This window comes from Macaca fascicularis, chromosome 6, assembly GCF_037993035.2.
Source record: "Macaca fascicularis isolate 582-1 chromosome 6, T2T-MFA8v1.1".
NCBI classification, from domain to species: Eukaryota; Metazoa; Chordata; class Mammalia; order Primates; family Cercopithecidae; genus Macaca; species Macaca fascicularis.
Genome location: NC_088380.1, coordinates 146,681,260 through 146,696,873, shown reverse-complemented (window position 1 = coordinate 146,696,873; position 15,614 = coordinate 146,681,260). Strand labels below are relative to the sequence as shown.

The 15,614-nt window shown below is 41.3% G+C and overlaps 1 protein-coding gene across 1 annotated transcript in view; it reads right to left on the bottom strand.

Moving 5' to 3' along the window:
- The window catches only part of CYSTM1 (cysteine rich transmembrane module containing 1), a 66,038-nt gene that overhangs the window by 36,071 nt on the left and 14,353 nt on the right, over positions 1–15,614 (bottom strand). Inside the window, exon 2 of the mRNA XM_005557948.3 lies at positions 10,712–10,918. Coding sequence (XP_005558005.1) covers positions 10,712–10,898 — 187 coding nt within the window. The 5' untranslated portion in view covers positions 10,899–10,918. The remainder of the gene's footprint in view (positions 1–10,711; positions 10,919–15,614) is intronic.

Genomic DNA, 15,614 nt, shown 5'->3' with positions numbered 1-15,614 from the left:
TTCATCTAACACATATTTACTGAGCGCACACACACACACACACGTACTCGCACACACACACGTGCTCAGCACTGTTGAAGGTGCAGTGGAAGCAGAGGTGAAAGAAGAAAAAAACTCTTGTCTTTGAGAAGCATACAAGGGGAGGCAGGGCACACTCAAAGATCAGGGAGGTAAAATAATTTGCTCAGGTCCTAGTGTTAATGAGATTTGAATCCAGCTTTATTGCACTCCACTTTACCTCTGTCTACCAGGACACTGGTGTTCTACTATAACTTTCAGGTGGTTTTTTGTTTTGTTTTTGTATGTTTTAGGGGTGGGGGGTGCAGATAAGGAAGGGAAAAGGCTGAAAATATTTTCCTTTGGTGGTGTTTGAGCATTTCTGCAGAATCTGTGCTGGATCACAGCAGCAGGGCATAATGAAGAAATGCACTTAGCCTGGGATCAGGAGACATTTTGTTGTTGTTGAGAGACAGGGTCTTGCTCTGTCACCCAAGCTGGTGTGCAGTGGCTCAATCCTAGTTCACTGTAGCCTCGAACTCCTGAACTCAGGTGATCCTCCTGCCTCAGCCTCCTGAGTAGCTAGGACTACAGGCAGACACTACCACATCTGGATAATTTTATTTTATTTTTTGTAGAGATGTGCTAAGTACAGTGGCTAGGCTGGTGTCAAACTCCTGGCCTCAAGCGATCCTCCTATCTCAGCCTCCAAAAGTGCTGGGACTACAGGCATGAGCCACCGCGCCTGGCAGGAAACTTATATTCTAGTTAAAACTCACTGACTCTGGAAAGTCACTCTCTGGGCTTCAGTTTAAATGTCTCTAAAAAGAGGGGGTTAACCTAGCAAGGAATGGTAAATGGGTTCTTCTTACACCTAACAATTCAAATCTATTCATGGTTCCTGTCTAGAATGCTGGGGTATGCTGAAGCCATATGCACGCTTAGTGAAAGGAGCTGTAACTGCCTAATGATGTTTGCTATAAGGTCAGAGGGTAATAATTAATCCAGATGATCATGTGAGGACTCTGCCACTTCTGATGATTCGAGGTAGAAGTCATTTTAATTTCGTGATGAAATTAAAAAAAACCCTTCTTCCACGACTTTCTAACCAATTCACAGGAGTATCCTTAAAATGACAGATCACCTATATTCCGATATAAGACTAGTGATAGTGTTTAATGTTTCATTTTAAACAGTTATGATACTATGGCATATTTATTAGAATCTAGAAACAGTTCTGTCATTTAGAATGTTTCAGTGAACAGGAATTCACCTGTCACCACTGAAACTTGTGGTAATGTTTCCAAAGATCTCTCATTCCATACGCCTTTTTGCAATGTGACTTACCACTCTCCCAACAAGGAATGAAGTCTATTTTCCTCCTCTTGAATCTAGGCTAGATAGACTTCATGTTGCTTTGACCAAAAGTGTGACGGATGTGACATTGTGTGACTTCTGAGCCAAGGGGGTGAAAAAGCCTGATGGATCATTGTATTGTGGCTATGTAAGATTTGGGGAAATTGGGATGAAAGGTATACAGAACCATTTGTATTATCTTTGCAATGTTTTTCTAAGTCTGAAATTGTTTCAAAATTAGAAGCTAAATTAAAAGTTTTTTGTTTCATTTCTTTTTTAAGGCTTTTATTTTATGTTCAGAGGTACATGTGCAGGAAGGCCTGGCAGATTCCATTCTTACATTGTAACATGGAAAAACCCCACCTACTCTGAAACTCTCATGCTGTGATAGCAGCACTGACAGACCATGCAGAGGGACAGAGACAACCAACCCCAAGCTGTTTCAGTCATGTCAGCTGAAATACCAGACATGATTTTTTTTTTTTCTTTTTGGATTTGAGATAATTTCTTGTTAAAATGAACCAGAAGTACAAGGTTCCATTGGAACTAAAACAGTTGACAGAATAGGGTTGAAGTTAATCAAATCTTCAAGGACAATCAGATCAAACAAAGCCAGTAAAAGTGGAGAAACCCAACACTAGTTTGGAACGCACACAGAAATACTAGCATGTCAGGTACCTCCTGACCCCTCCCAGCAGTTGGCCATCATGCTCCCACCCCTCTCTCCCATCTGAAGCACTGGCCAAACCAAATGGCTTCTTTCTCTGTATTGCAAGTGTAAGTCAACCCAAGAGTACCCTTTTGGACATAATACAAAGCCAAGAAGAAAGTTTATGGATCATATGGGATGGTAGAAAGTGTACAAACCCAACCCAGCAAACTGCTTATCGTTATCTATGTTCCAGCCTCAGTAGATGCCAACAAGGAGCAGAGATGAATCAATCTTTCCTCTCAAGCCCTGTCCAAATTACGGAATCTCTAAGATTGGGGGTGGTTTGTGATGTAACAATAGATAACCAAAACATACATCAACCTTCCACCTATGGCAAATGCCTTAAATTCTGCTCTGGCAAGATCTGGCTGCCAAATGGACCTTTTGGATCTAATCCTTAGGGTGAGATCAGTTTCACATTCTTCTTGGCTAAGTGCTTTTGTTTCCAGAGTTCATTTTATACAGCACCACTGCTTTTATTTCAATAAGATTTATCTTCAGTATATCTTAAGAATATTAGCGAGCCAGGCACGGTGGCTCATGCTTGTAATCCCAGCAATTTAGGAGGCTGAGGCAGGTGAATCACCTGAGGACAGGAGTTTGAGACCAGTCTGGCCAATACAGTGAAATCTCATCTCTACTAAATATACAAAAATTAGCTGGGCATTGTGGCACACATCTGTAATGCCAGCTACTCGGGAGGCTGAGGCAAGAGAATCACTTGAACCTGGGAGGCGGAGATTGTAGGGACCCGAGATTGCGCCACTGCACTCCAGCCTGGGTAACAGAGCAAGACTCCATCCCCCCACAAAAAAAAAGATTATTAAAGGATTCCCCCACTTTCTGGTAGGAGGGTTTTCTTCTCCCTGCAATGTTAGTTCCCTTAGAATCCCTTTTTTTCTGTTTGGATCACCATCTTTCATCTTGGAGCCTTTCTTTACTCAGATGTCTGGTGAACCTCTGTTGCTGGTTAATATCAAAGGCTAAGATTCTATCACTTGTAGCCTTAAGAGTGTTGACCAAAACAAATGGTGAAAGCCTAAACACTAAGGTTGATTGAATTCAGACATAAAAAAGCTAAAATGGACTGTACATAAGGTAGACACTATTTAATCTGGAGCAAGAAGAAGGGCTCTGAAAGAAGTCTGTATAGGGTGCAGTTGAAGCAAATAGGAGTGGTAAATTCTACTGGAGGTATAGTATAGGTAAGGAAAAGCTTCAAGGAAGAAAAGATATTTTCTTTTGATCTCCAGAGATGTGTAGGGTAGGTTGTGGCATAGTGGGGATCAGAGGTGGGAAGTAAAGGAAGCAGCATGAACAAAGTTAGGGTATATGGACCAGCATGGCAGTTTAGAGGCCTTACCTACATATAGACTACTTAGATGATAATATCCTGGATTTTAAGCTGATGTAATTATTGGATGAGACATCTAGTGGTGGTGGAAGGGGGTGTATATATTTTGCTTATGAGGGAGATGTGAATTGTTGGGAGTAAAGGGCAGAATGTGGTGGACTGTTTGCACAGATGGTCACCAATTCCTCTCACCCTGTATTCACATGCCATTCCTCCAAGATGGAGTCTATTTTACACAAATGTTTATAACAGCCATTATTCATTATTCCTAATAGCCAAAAAGTAGAAACAACCTAAATGCCCATCAACCAATGACAGGGTAACTAAAATGTGGTATATCCACAATGGAATATTATTTGGCAATAGGAAGGAATGAAGTATTGATACATGCTACAACATAGATGAACCCTGGAAATATCAAGCTAACTGAAAGAAGCCAGTAACAAAAGACCAAATATTGTATGGTTGCATTTATATAAAATGTCCAGAGCAGACAAATCTATGAAGACAGAGCAGATTAATGGTGGGGAAGAGGCCGGGCATGGTGGCTTACACCTGTAATCCCAGCACTCTGAGAGGCTGAGGTGGGCAGATCACAAGGTCAGGAGATCGAGACCATCCTGGCTAACACGGCGAAACCCCGTCTCCACTAAAAATACAAAAAATTAGCTGAGCATGATGGCGGGCGTCTGTAGTCCCAGCTACTCGGGAAGCTGAGGCAGGAGAATGGCGTGAACCCAGGAGGCGGAGCTTGCAGTGAGCCGAGATCACACCACTGCACTCCGGCCTGGGCAATAGAGCGAGACTCCGTCTCAAAAAAAAAAAAAAAAAAAAAAAAACACGTGGGGAAGAGTGGAAGGAAATGGGAAGAGATTGCTAAACGGTTTCTTTTTGGGGTGATGAAAATGTTCTGTATATAGACCAATGGAACAGAACAGAGGCCTCAGAAATAACACCACACATCTATAACCATCTGATCTTTGACAAACCTGACAAAAACAAGCAATGGGGAAAGGATTCTCTATTTAAAAACTAGGAAAACTAGCTAGCCATGTGCAGAAAACTGAAACTGGACCCCTTCCTTATACCTTATACAAAAATTAACTCAAGATGGATTAAAGACTTAAATGCAAGACCTAAAACCATAAAAACCCTAGAAGAAAACCTAGGCAATACCATTCAAGACACAGGCATAGGCAAAGACTTCATGGCTAAAACACCAAAAGCAATGGCAACAAAAGCCAACATTGACAAATGGGATCTAATTAAACTAAAGAGCTCCTGCATAGCAAAAGAAACTATCATCAGAGTGAACAGGCAAACTACAGAATGGGAGAAAATTTTTGCAATCTATCCATCTGACAAAGGGCTAATATCCAGAATCTACAAGGAACTTAGACAAATTTACGAGGAAAAAACAACCCCATCAAAAAGTGGGTAAAGAATATGAATAGACACTTCTCAAAAGAAGACATTTATGTGGCCACCAAACATATGAAAAAGAGCTCATCATCATTGGTCATTAGAGAAATGCAGATCAAAACCACAATGAGATACCATCTCACGCCAGTTAGAACGGTGATCATTAAAAAGTCAGGAAACGGCTGGGCACTGTGGCTCACGCATGAAATCCTAGCACTTTGGGAGGCATGGTGGCACATACCTGTAATCCCAGCTACTCAGGGGGCTGAAGCAGGAGAATCGCTTGAACCCAGGAGGTGGAGGTTGCAGTGAGTCAAGATCGTGCCACTGGCCGGGCGCGGTGGCTCAAGCCTGTAATCCCAGCACTTTGGGAGGCCGAGACGGGCGGATCACGAGGTCAGGAGTTCGAGACCATCCTGGCTAACACGGTGAAACCCCGTCTCTACTAAAAAAATACAAAAAACTAGCCGGGCGAGGTGGCGGGCGCCTGTAGTCCCGGCTACTCGGGAGGCTGAGGCAGGAGAATGGCGTAAAAAAAAACCCGGGAGGCAGAGCTTGCAGTGAGCTGAGATCCGGCCACTGCACTCCAGCCTGGGCAACACAGCGAGACTCCGTCTCAAAAAAAAAAAAAAAAAAAAAAAAGATTGTGCCACTGAACTCCAGCCTGGGCGACAGAGCGAGACTCTGTCTCAAAAAACACAAAACAAAACAAAAACAATAAAAAGTCAGGAAAAAACAGATGCTGGAGAGGATGTGGAGAAATAGGAACGCTTTTACACTGCTGGTGGGAGTGTAAATTTAACCATTGTGGAAGACAGCATGGTGATTCCTCAAGGATCTGGAACCAGAAATACCATTTGACCCAGCAATCCATTACTGGGTATATACCCAAAGGATTATAAATCATTCTACTATAAAGACACATGCACAGGTATGTTTACTGCAGCACTATTAACAATAGCAAAAACTTGGAACCAACTCAAATGCCCATCAATGATAGACTGGATAAAGAAAATGTGGCACATATACACAATGGAATACTATGCAGCCATAAAAAAGGATGAGTTCCTGTCCTTTGTAGGGGCATGGATGAAGCTGGAAACTATCATTCTCAACAAACTAACATAGGAACAGAAAACCAAACACCACATGTTCTTACTCATAAGTGGGAGCTGAACAATGAGAACACATGGACACAGGGAGGGGAACATCACACACTGGGGCCTATCGGGGGATGGAGGGCTAGGGGAGGGATAGCATTAGGAGAAATACCTAATGTAGATGACAGGTGCAGCAAACCACCATGGCACATGTATACCTATGTAACAAAACTGCACGTTCTGCACATGTATCCTAGAACTTAAAGTATAATAATAAAAGAAAATGTTCTGGAATTATGATAGTGATGATGGTTGAAAAATTCTGTTGATATACCAAAAACCATTGGATTGTACAACTTTAAATGGGTAAATTGTAAGGTACATGAATTATATCTCAAATATACCAAAAAAAGAGGGGGAGGAGGGAGGTGATATCTGTTCCCCCTCCTGTTGAAAGTAGCTGGCCTTGAGACTCATTTTGAACACTAGAATAAGGGATAAGTGATGCTATGCCAGTTCTGGGCCTAGCCCAAAATCCTGGCAGCTTCCACTTTCACTCTGTTGGAAGCTAGCTGTCATGTAAAGCAGCTTAAGCTAGACCACCCAATGATGACAGACTATGTGCAGACAGAGGCCTCGTGGAGGCAAACCAAGACCCTAGTCATGTGAGTGAGGTCATCTTGGATAGCTGACACCCAGCCAGGCTGACAGCTGAATTAAGTAACATGAGTGACCCCACGAAAGATCACACAAAGCAAGAAGAGCCTCCCAGCCAACTCAGAGAATCATGAGAAATAATAAATCGTTGTTTTAAGCCAGTGAGTTGGGGGTGATATGTTATGCAACAGATAACTGAAACACAACCTTTCTGAGTCTCAGATTCCACTTCTATAACATGAGACTGATACTATGGGGTTGTTGTGAAGATTACATAAAGCTAACACCAGCATGGTGCTCAACAAATACTAGTTGTTATTCTTAAAAACCACCCAGGAGATCCTTGACATAATCTGCAGGTATGCTCTTCTGGGAGGCCTTATTCCCACAAGCACTTGCTGCTTCCAATCACATGGCTTCCAAAAGGTTGGCTTCTTAAAAAAACAAAAGGTGGGTTTTCTTGCTACAATCTCTGACACATGAATTCTGAATCATAAACAGATGACCAAGGAAGGTTCTGCTTAGGTTAGCCATTTACCCGACCCTGCTCATCCATTCATCACACCTTTATTAAGCCCTAACTAATTATCAGACACCAATTAAGGATAAAGGAGATCCTCCTTCCTTTGAAAAATAAACCATTTCTACCTATGTATCTATTAACATAATATGCTACACACTTGAACTTGAGTGGACAGAGAAAGTATCTACAGTAGTAAATCTAAAATCATTCAACTGGAAAGAAAAAGCTTAAATTTCCATATAGAGCTCATATACACAGCATGAGAACACATAATTCTGACTGGGAATCCCACAAGCAATACCAGAGCAAGGAATGAAATGGGTCCCTAAAGGGTTCATCTCTCAGTGAGGCTACATCCTTCCAAGAGTCCCATTCACAGAACATGGACCCCAGGTGACAAAATTTGACCATTTAGCACTACCTGCTATGTTTTGGTGCAGAAAGGATCTGGGCAGTTAACAATTCACAAGCTAATGACAGAGAAATAAATTCCTGGGTATATCCGTAGGGAAGGATATTAAACAGCTTTCAACTGCATTTGTGAAACCAATCATGATTGGTAACACTGAACTAAAGAGGCTTTTAATCCTAAAAAGAATTAAGAAATTATTTTTCATCAAAAAAGCTGACATCAATACTTAAATTATATGAAAGGTAAGAAAGATAACCAAATCTGTATTTTCTGCATGAACAGTGGACAAAGTCCACTGAACCTAGGAAGCACTTAATCTAAACAAACTCAATAAAGTTCTAAACTCATCAAATGCTAGTTAGAGAGTCAGTATAAACAATATTGGCCTAGAAATGGACAAGAAGACCATGAGGGCTATAGGTGAAAGAACTAACACCAGGCAGGCATTGGGCTGAGTCTACCAGATAACTCAAATGCTGGGCTATATTTCTCTGCTGACATATAATGTATAGCAAAGTACACAAGTCATAACTATCTATCTTGAAGAATGTTTACATCAAGATTAAGATACAGAGTATTCCTAACACCCCAGAAAGTTCCTTTGTTCCCATCCCAATGAATAACCAGTCCCACCCTAGTTTCCCAACTCCACAGCCAGGAGTAACCATTATTTTGATCTCTGGCATCATACATACTTTTTGTCTGTTTTTGAATTTCACATAAATGAAATCATACCCTATGTTGTCTTTTATGCTTTCTTTTATTCATCACAGGGTTACCTTATTTTGAAGCAGAAAACCCAGAAGCTGAGGTTTATTTTCCGAAAATGTTTCTCTGATGTCACAGGCCTGAATACCAACTACTCTGATTACACTGGTTATACTTCCTGCCCTCTTCCGAGCATGCATTATAAAAACTGTTACAACAGAACACAATTTTGGATTGCAAAAGTTTCCTTCCAGATAAATTAAATTATTTAAAGGTATTCAAATATTCTATTCAATCTTAACAGAGTATAAGCTTTGCCACTATAAAAGCATAATCTTTTCCATGAATGTAAAATTCTTATTCTAGAGAATCATCAAGTCCTAGAATAAAACTAACCAGCAATTCTGTTATTACTTTTGATTAGTAAAGAATTAAATGACAGGAAAATCTCTCAGAGGAGGCATAAGGCGCTAAATTCAGATGAATGTGAGTCAGCTCAGAAAAGGCAGGAGAGGAACAACAGTACAACAATAAATTATAAGTACAGATTTTGAGGCCAAGCTATCAGTATTCTAATCTGGAAAGTGCCCCTTCTAGCTAGGTGACCTTGGGCAAGTCATTACTCTAACTTTGTACCTCTATTACATCACTATAAAATGGGAATAACTTCATAGGGTTGTTGCAAGGATTAAATGTTAATGTATATAAAGCACTTAGGAGACCATGTGACACACAATAAGCACTTTTTTTTTTTTTGAGATGGAGTCTCACTCTGTCACCAGGCTAGAGTGGATGGTGTAACCTCGGCTCACAGCAACCTCTGCCTCCCAGGTTCAAGCCATTCTCCTGCCTCAGCCTCCTGAGTAGCTGGGACTACAGATGCGTACCACCATGCCTGGCTAGTTTTTGTATTTTTAGTAGAGACAAGGTTTCACCATGTTGGCCAGGCTGGTCTTGAACTGACCTCAGGTGATCTGCCCGCCTTGGCCTCCCAAAGTACTGGGATTACAGGCATGAGCCACCGTTCCTGGCCATAATAAGCACTTTTTAAGAATCAGCTATCTTGATCAGGCACGGTGGCTCATGCCTGTAATCCCAGCACTTTGGGAGGCCAAGAGGGGTGGATGATGAGGTCAAGAGATCGAGACCATCCTGGCCAACATAGTGAAACCCCATCTCTACTAAAAATACAAAATTAGCTGGGCGTGGTGGTGAATGCCTGTAGTCCCAGCTACTTGGGAGGCTGAGGTAGGAGAATCACTTGAACCCAGGAGGCGGAGGTTGCAGTGAGCGGAGATCGCGCCACTGCACTCCAGCCTGGTGACAGAGCAAGACTCCGTCTCAAAAAAAAAAAAAAAAAAAAAAATCAGTTATCTTAAAAAGCTGAAAGGGGCTGGGCACAGTGGCTCACGCCTGTAATCCCAACACTTTGGGAGGCCGAAGCAGGCGGATCATGATGTCAGGAGATTGAGACCATCCTGGCTAACACAGAGAAACCCCGTCTCTACTAAAAATACAAAAAATTAGCCGGGCGTGGTGGCAGGTGCCTGTAGTCCCAGTTACTCGGAAGGCTGAGGCAGGAGAATGGTGTGAACTCGGGAGGTGGAGCTTGCAGTGAGCCAAGATCGCACCACTGCACTCTAGCCTGGGCAACAGAGCAAGAGTCCATCTCAAAAAAAAAAAAGCTGAGAGGGCTTTTAAGAGAGCAGCTATTCTGACAACCAAAGGGCTATAAAATAGTGACCAAGACATCTAGCACAGTGCTCCTCAAGATGTTTTATTTTCAATCCTTCATAGACTGATACTTTCTGTAAAATGCAAGATTACATGCTTGGATGTCACAGCAACACCAAATTGCTCTAAAAGTTTCTGAATGTTTACTCTCACTTTCTGTACATACGATACAGTCCATAACTGTTCACTGTTCATTGACTGGCATTTGTCTACAGACTGAACTTTGAGTAACACTGTTTTATAGCACACAAGAAGGACTCAAGAGCCTCCTGAAAACTCAACTGGAAGGTTAAATAGAATTATAAAAACATTTAGTAAGAAAAAAAAAAAAAACCTAGTAGCAGGGGCAAGAGGATGACTTGAGGGTCAACAAGCTGACAGATAAAATAAACTCAAGAGGCTAATTACTAAACTTAAAATATAAAGCTTGCTGCAGAGCAAAGACCCAACTGCTAATTCCCTCCCTACCCCCAAGTGCTCTAAAGGTGGCCCTCAGAAAACACGTTGGTCAGGAAGTCATCGGCCCCAGAGGGGACAAGAAGTGTGAATGTAGTAGGCAGAGCTGACTTGGGCCTCTTTTCAGGAGTGAGAATCCACCCTAAGCCATCATCAAGCTTTGGGGACATCAAGCACAAGTTGCAAAGGCTGGAAAGAGTTTCTTCTCTGCCAAAGAAAACATGCAAACATTTCCTTTGGTGACACAGGACTATATACCCACATATTGAGAGACACACACCTGTGGTTTTAGGAGGCTCCTGAGGTCCACCCTGCCAGCCGTACTGTGGGTATCCTTGGTAGGGGTACCCTTGAGGAGGTGGGTAGGGTCCCCCCATAGGTCCTGGACCCATTGGTTGTGGTGGATAAGGTGGGTATGGGGCCGTTGGACCAGGGCCCGGATATGGTGGAGGGTTCCCTTGGTTCATCGGGGACCTGTAAAGTGCACCTAAGAGACAAAAAGAATGAAAATTATTTGCATTTAACTGTGGAAATCATCAGGAATAAAATTCTAACCCATAAGATCATTTACAAAATACCTTCAAGCTATATCAAGCCTTGTGCAAATCTCTAGCTCTGCTCATTTTGTTTCCTTCTCACCATCACTACAATTGGCAATTATTTTATATATTTATTTGCTTTTTGTCTATTTCCTCCACTAGACTGTAGGCTGTGACAGTAGACATCAAGTAAGTTTTAGATTACCACCATGTCCCTAGAGCACTGCACAGTACCTGGTACAAGGCAGTCCCTAAATAAATGTGTTAAATGAATAACAAGATATTTTGTTTTTTAAATCCTCTGAAATGTCCATAAATGTGATTGGAGAGCTTTAAGAAAGTGTTCTAACAGCACTATGAGTCACATCAGTGGATGCTGATCCACTACTAGAAGCCCTCCAATCAACAGGGTTGGGCCACAGTGGGGACTTCTAACAAGCAGCACCGGCAGCAATGACCAACCAAAGTTTGTAACCATCACCATTGCTCTGGGGATTGGGGTGATCTGGTTGTTCTCCCCAGACCTGCTGCTCTAAGCAGTTGGACAGCGCTGTCTATAGAGAATGCCAAGCGTCTCCTCTGCCCGTCCAGGCCCCTGAGACTCTGGGGGGCTCACCAGGAACACTTATTTGTGTTTACAGGACCCTGTCCTCTGTGGTTTGCTTCTGTGAGGGAAGCCATGCTTCCCAGCCCCCAAGCCTGTTAATCATTCTCTTGATTGGGCTTGAAGTTCTCAGGGCCAGCATCTTGTTTCTGTTATCTCTTCAAGCTCCACAGTGGTGGTGACTTTCAGATTAAAAACAAAAAAATGGCCAGGTGTGGTGGCTCATGCCTGTAATCCCAGCACTTTGGGAGGCTGAGGCGGGTGGATCATGTTGAGATTGAAACCATCCTGGCTAACATGGTGAAACCCCATCTCTACTAAAAATACAAAAAATTAGCCGGGCATGGTGGCACATGCCTGTAGTCCTAGCTACTCAGGAGGCTGAGGCAGGAGAATCGCTTGAACTTGGGAGGTAGAGGTTGCAATGAGCTGAGATTGCGCCACTGCACTCCAGCCTGGGCAACAAAGTGAGACTCTGTCTCAAAAACAAACAAACAAACAATTACTGGGGAATGCAAAGTATAAACTCTAAGAATGTCTCACTTAAACAACATGATATCATCTGTCATACTGCTGCTTTGTGCTGTTACCCATATCTTACATCAATAGTTAACTTTTTACCTATTTGGGCGTCTTCTATCCCCAACCAAATAGTAGGGAAGAGTCTCAGATTCAAAATGTAATAATTTCACTATTATTTTCCATAACAGGCAATCAATAAATTCCTAAGTGACTTTATTATATAAAGGACAGAATAGTCATAAATAGTCTAAGTTCCCTAAAATATCTGGATTACAGTAGCAGTGGACTTTGCTGGTTGCCCACACAACATCCATATTCTCCCCTCCTAACAGTAGTCAGGTTTCCAGGTAGATCTCTGCCCATTCTTCCTGTAGTTCATGTGCTTCAGGGAAAGCTCATCCCATCCAGCTCCAGGGTGAACCCAGTCTATCTAAACCAATCAGGGTCACTCTCTCCACTTTTTCATCATGATTGATTCAAGGAATTCAGGACTTAACCCAGATGCAAATGGCACTCCCTGGCCACTGGGACTGGTTCTGAAGTGGTTCAATCAGTAAAAAGCTCGGACTCTTAACACACTCCCACCAAACCTTGCCTTCCCCTGTACAAAGGTATACACAAAGTCTAGGAAAGATAAGGCCTACAAAATTACTGAGAGCAAATCTGCAGCCCTGAGAAGGAGCCAGCTTTAAGCGGGCCACTCAGAAAGGCAGAGCAGAAAAAAGGAAAGAAATGGCATTCCGGATGACTTTATAACAACTCATAAATCAAAGACTAAAGCCTGGCCTAACCTAAACTACCTCTACAGAACTTCCAGTCCTGGAAACCGATGGTAAGGTAAGGTAATGAACCCTTCTGGGTGACATTCACAAATATACATTTATTAAGTGCTTTCTTGACACTGGACTAAGTAGTGAGGTATAGAGCTCAATATGCCTCAAACCCTACCCTTGGGCAACTGGTTGAAACAAACATAAGGACAATGATTTTTAGAAAACGTGGTAAACAGACTGCTGGGTAGGAGTAGGGGCTTAAACCTAGTAGAAGGAGGTGCTGATGGAGAGAGTGTCATTTGAAGGAGTGTGATTATAAATTGAAACTCTATGTTATGGGATCAAATGGCTTGAGGGTCTCTATTTCAACCATATCTGTATTATCTCCCATTTTTGACACCACCTTATTTTTCCAGGGCCTGAAAGGGACTCAGAAAAAAAGGAGAATTCTTTTCCTTTTCTGCTCTCTGGTCTGCAACTGGCAACACACCCTGACCTAGGAACCCGAATGCAAAGGCTCATGGTGATTAACACTACAATTATCATACAAATTTGGATAAAAGCAAATGCATTTTTTTTCCTCTCTCCTACCAGGAAGGCTGTAGAAAGCCTAGTGAGCCCTGGTTAACACAGAAATCAGTCTCATCAATCACCATATGGCCATTCCATTATTTATTTTTAAATCACACAAGTACAATACAGTTATCCTAACTACTTCTGTCCTGAAATTCAGTGTATGTAACCTAACTTCATTAAAACTGCAGTTTAACGTAATCAGTTCAACAAGATCATGTAGATCATTCTTACTCTAGCAAAGTCTGGACCTATATTTCTTTGAAGATATTGTTCATCTAAAAACAATGGGCAATGAGGAGAAAAAAGAACAGAGTATAGAACTACTACAACTTCAGACCTCAATGTCTCATGACTTATCTTGATCTATCTGTTTGCATTATCCTGTGCAGTTCTCTCCCTGAGAACCTCAAAGCTCTCTTCCAAGTGTATGTGTCCTCCTCACTTACCCCCTCATCATGTTTCTCTCTCATTTTTGGTATGTATCTTTCTCCATCTGCTTGAGGAAAAAAAAATGTAAGGTCTAGAAGGGAAAAATCCCATGAGTTATTCACAGAGGCATTTATACAAAGGATAAACCACAAAGGTGCTCCAGCTACCATGACCTCCTTCCACACATATACTTTTTCCCTTTGTTCCCAATATAGACAGTCACCTTGGAAGAATAAAAATCTGGATCTATTTTCAGTTTCCTCTAAACAAGAAAAAAATCCCAGTGAGAGAACAGCAAAAGTCACAGAAAGAGCATCTGTGCTGGATGACAGATCCTAGAGCTGGCATTTGAAAAACAGGACTTCATCCAGTGGGAATCCATTGTTCCCAAGCTGGTAAAGAAGCAAAGCAAAGCAAAAAAGATTACCTAACACTGACACAGTATAGTACAAACCACTTTACATAAGCAAAACACAAAAGAGCTTTAAATTTAAGGTATGATACTGAACTTTGTAACATGACTGCTTTCCCTTATAAATTTGGTCAGGTAAAATATAAACCCTACTCTAGTGAAGTGTTTCACTACAGATCAAATGCAAACAGTGTAAACTGTAGCATTAAAGACAAATCAGAGCTCTAAAAGGGACAGCTCAAAGAGTGCTGCAGTCAAGATCCATTAATAAACTGCACTGAACACTGCTATCCCACGATCTCATTCAAGACATACTCAGAGTCACGGGATTAGCAGTCATTCAACCACACAATGAGAAGGGCAGAAACTATTCTTTGGGAAAGTGGTCAATGGAAATAAGACCTCATCAAAGTAGAGATGGAGGAAAAAAACACAATATTTTTCAATGTTGTTATTTTTTTAATTACAAGACACCTGCTAGACGGACTGGCACTAACTCTGCAGACAGTAAAGTGGAAAAGTTTCCCCTGGAAAACTTAACAGTCCCAATGGAAAAAAAAAAAAGATAGATACTAATAATTGGGGGGACACCAAAGAAATGACTCGCCAATTACTCCACAGTAAAGCCTATGCACACTGAACTTCTAATGGACTATTTACTGCCTCATACATAAATGAATGGACAAAGATTATCAGACATTGGAGGAAGGCCTCCAACATAAAAAATAGATCAAAACAAAACAGAGGAAGGAAAAAAACAACCTAAATGTCCCAGGAAAGAAAATGTCCAAGAAAAAAACCAAGGTTTTTTTTTTTTTTTTGCAGTTGTTTTAAATTTATGCTTTTGAAGTATGATGTAATACTGTGTAAGAAAAATTTAAAAGCTATATATTCAGCATGTCTCAACTTTCTTTAAAATAAATATGAAAAACAGATCAATAGAGCAGAATAAAGAGTCCTAAAACACATCCATACAGTACAGTCTTCTAATTTAACAGACAGGCACCACTGTAATTCAGAAAAGAAAAGGTAGTCTTTCCAATAAATAGTGCTGGATTAATTGGATATCCTTGTGTTGGGAGAAATGACCCTTGATCTCCATGCTCATACATAAAAAAATCCACAATATATCACAGAAAAAAAATCACAGCATATCACAGACTTATACAAAAGCTAAACTAATCAAGCTTTTGGAAGAAAGTATACCAAATATTCATGACTTTTGCAGTATTTATGTTATGACCCAGAAGCTCTATTCTTAGATATATATATATAGAAGTGAAACAAGTGTGTAAGTCCACCAAAAGACTTACACAAGAATGTTCAAA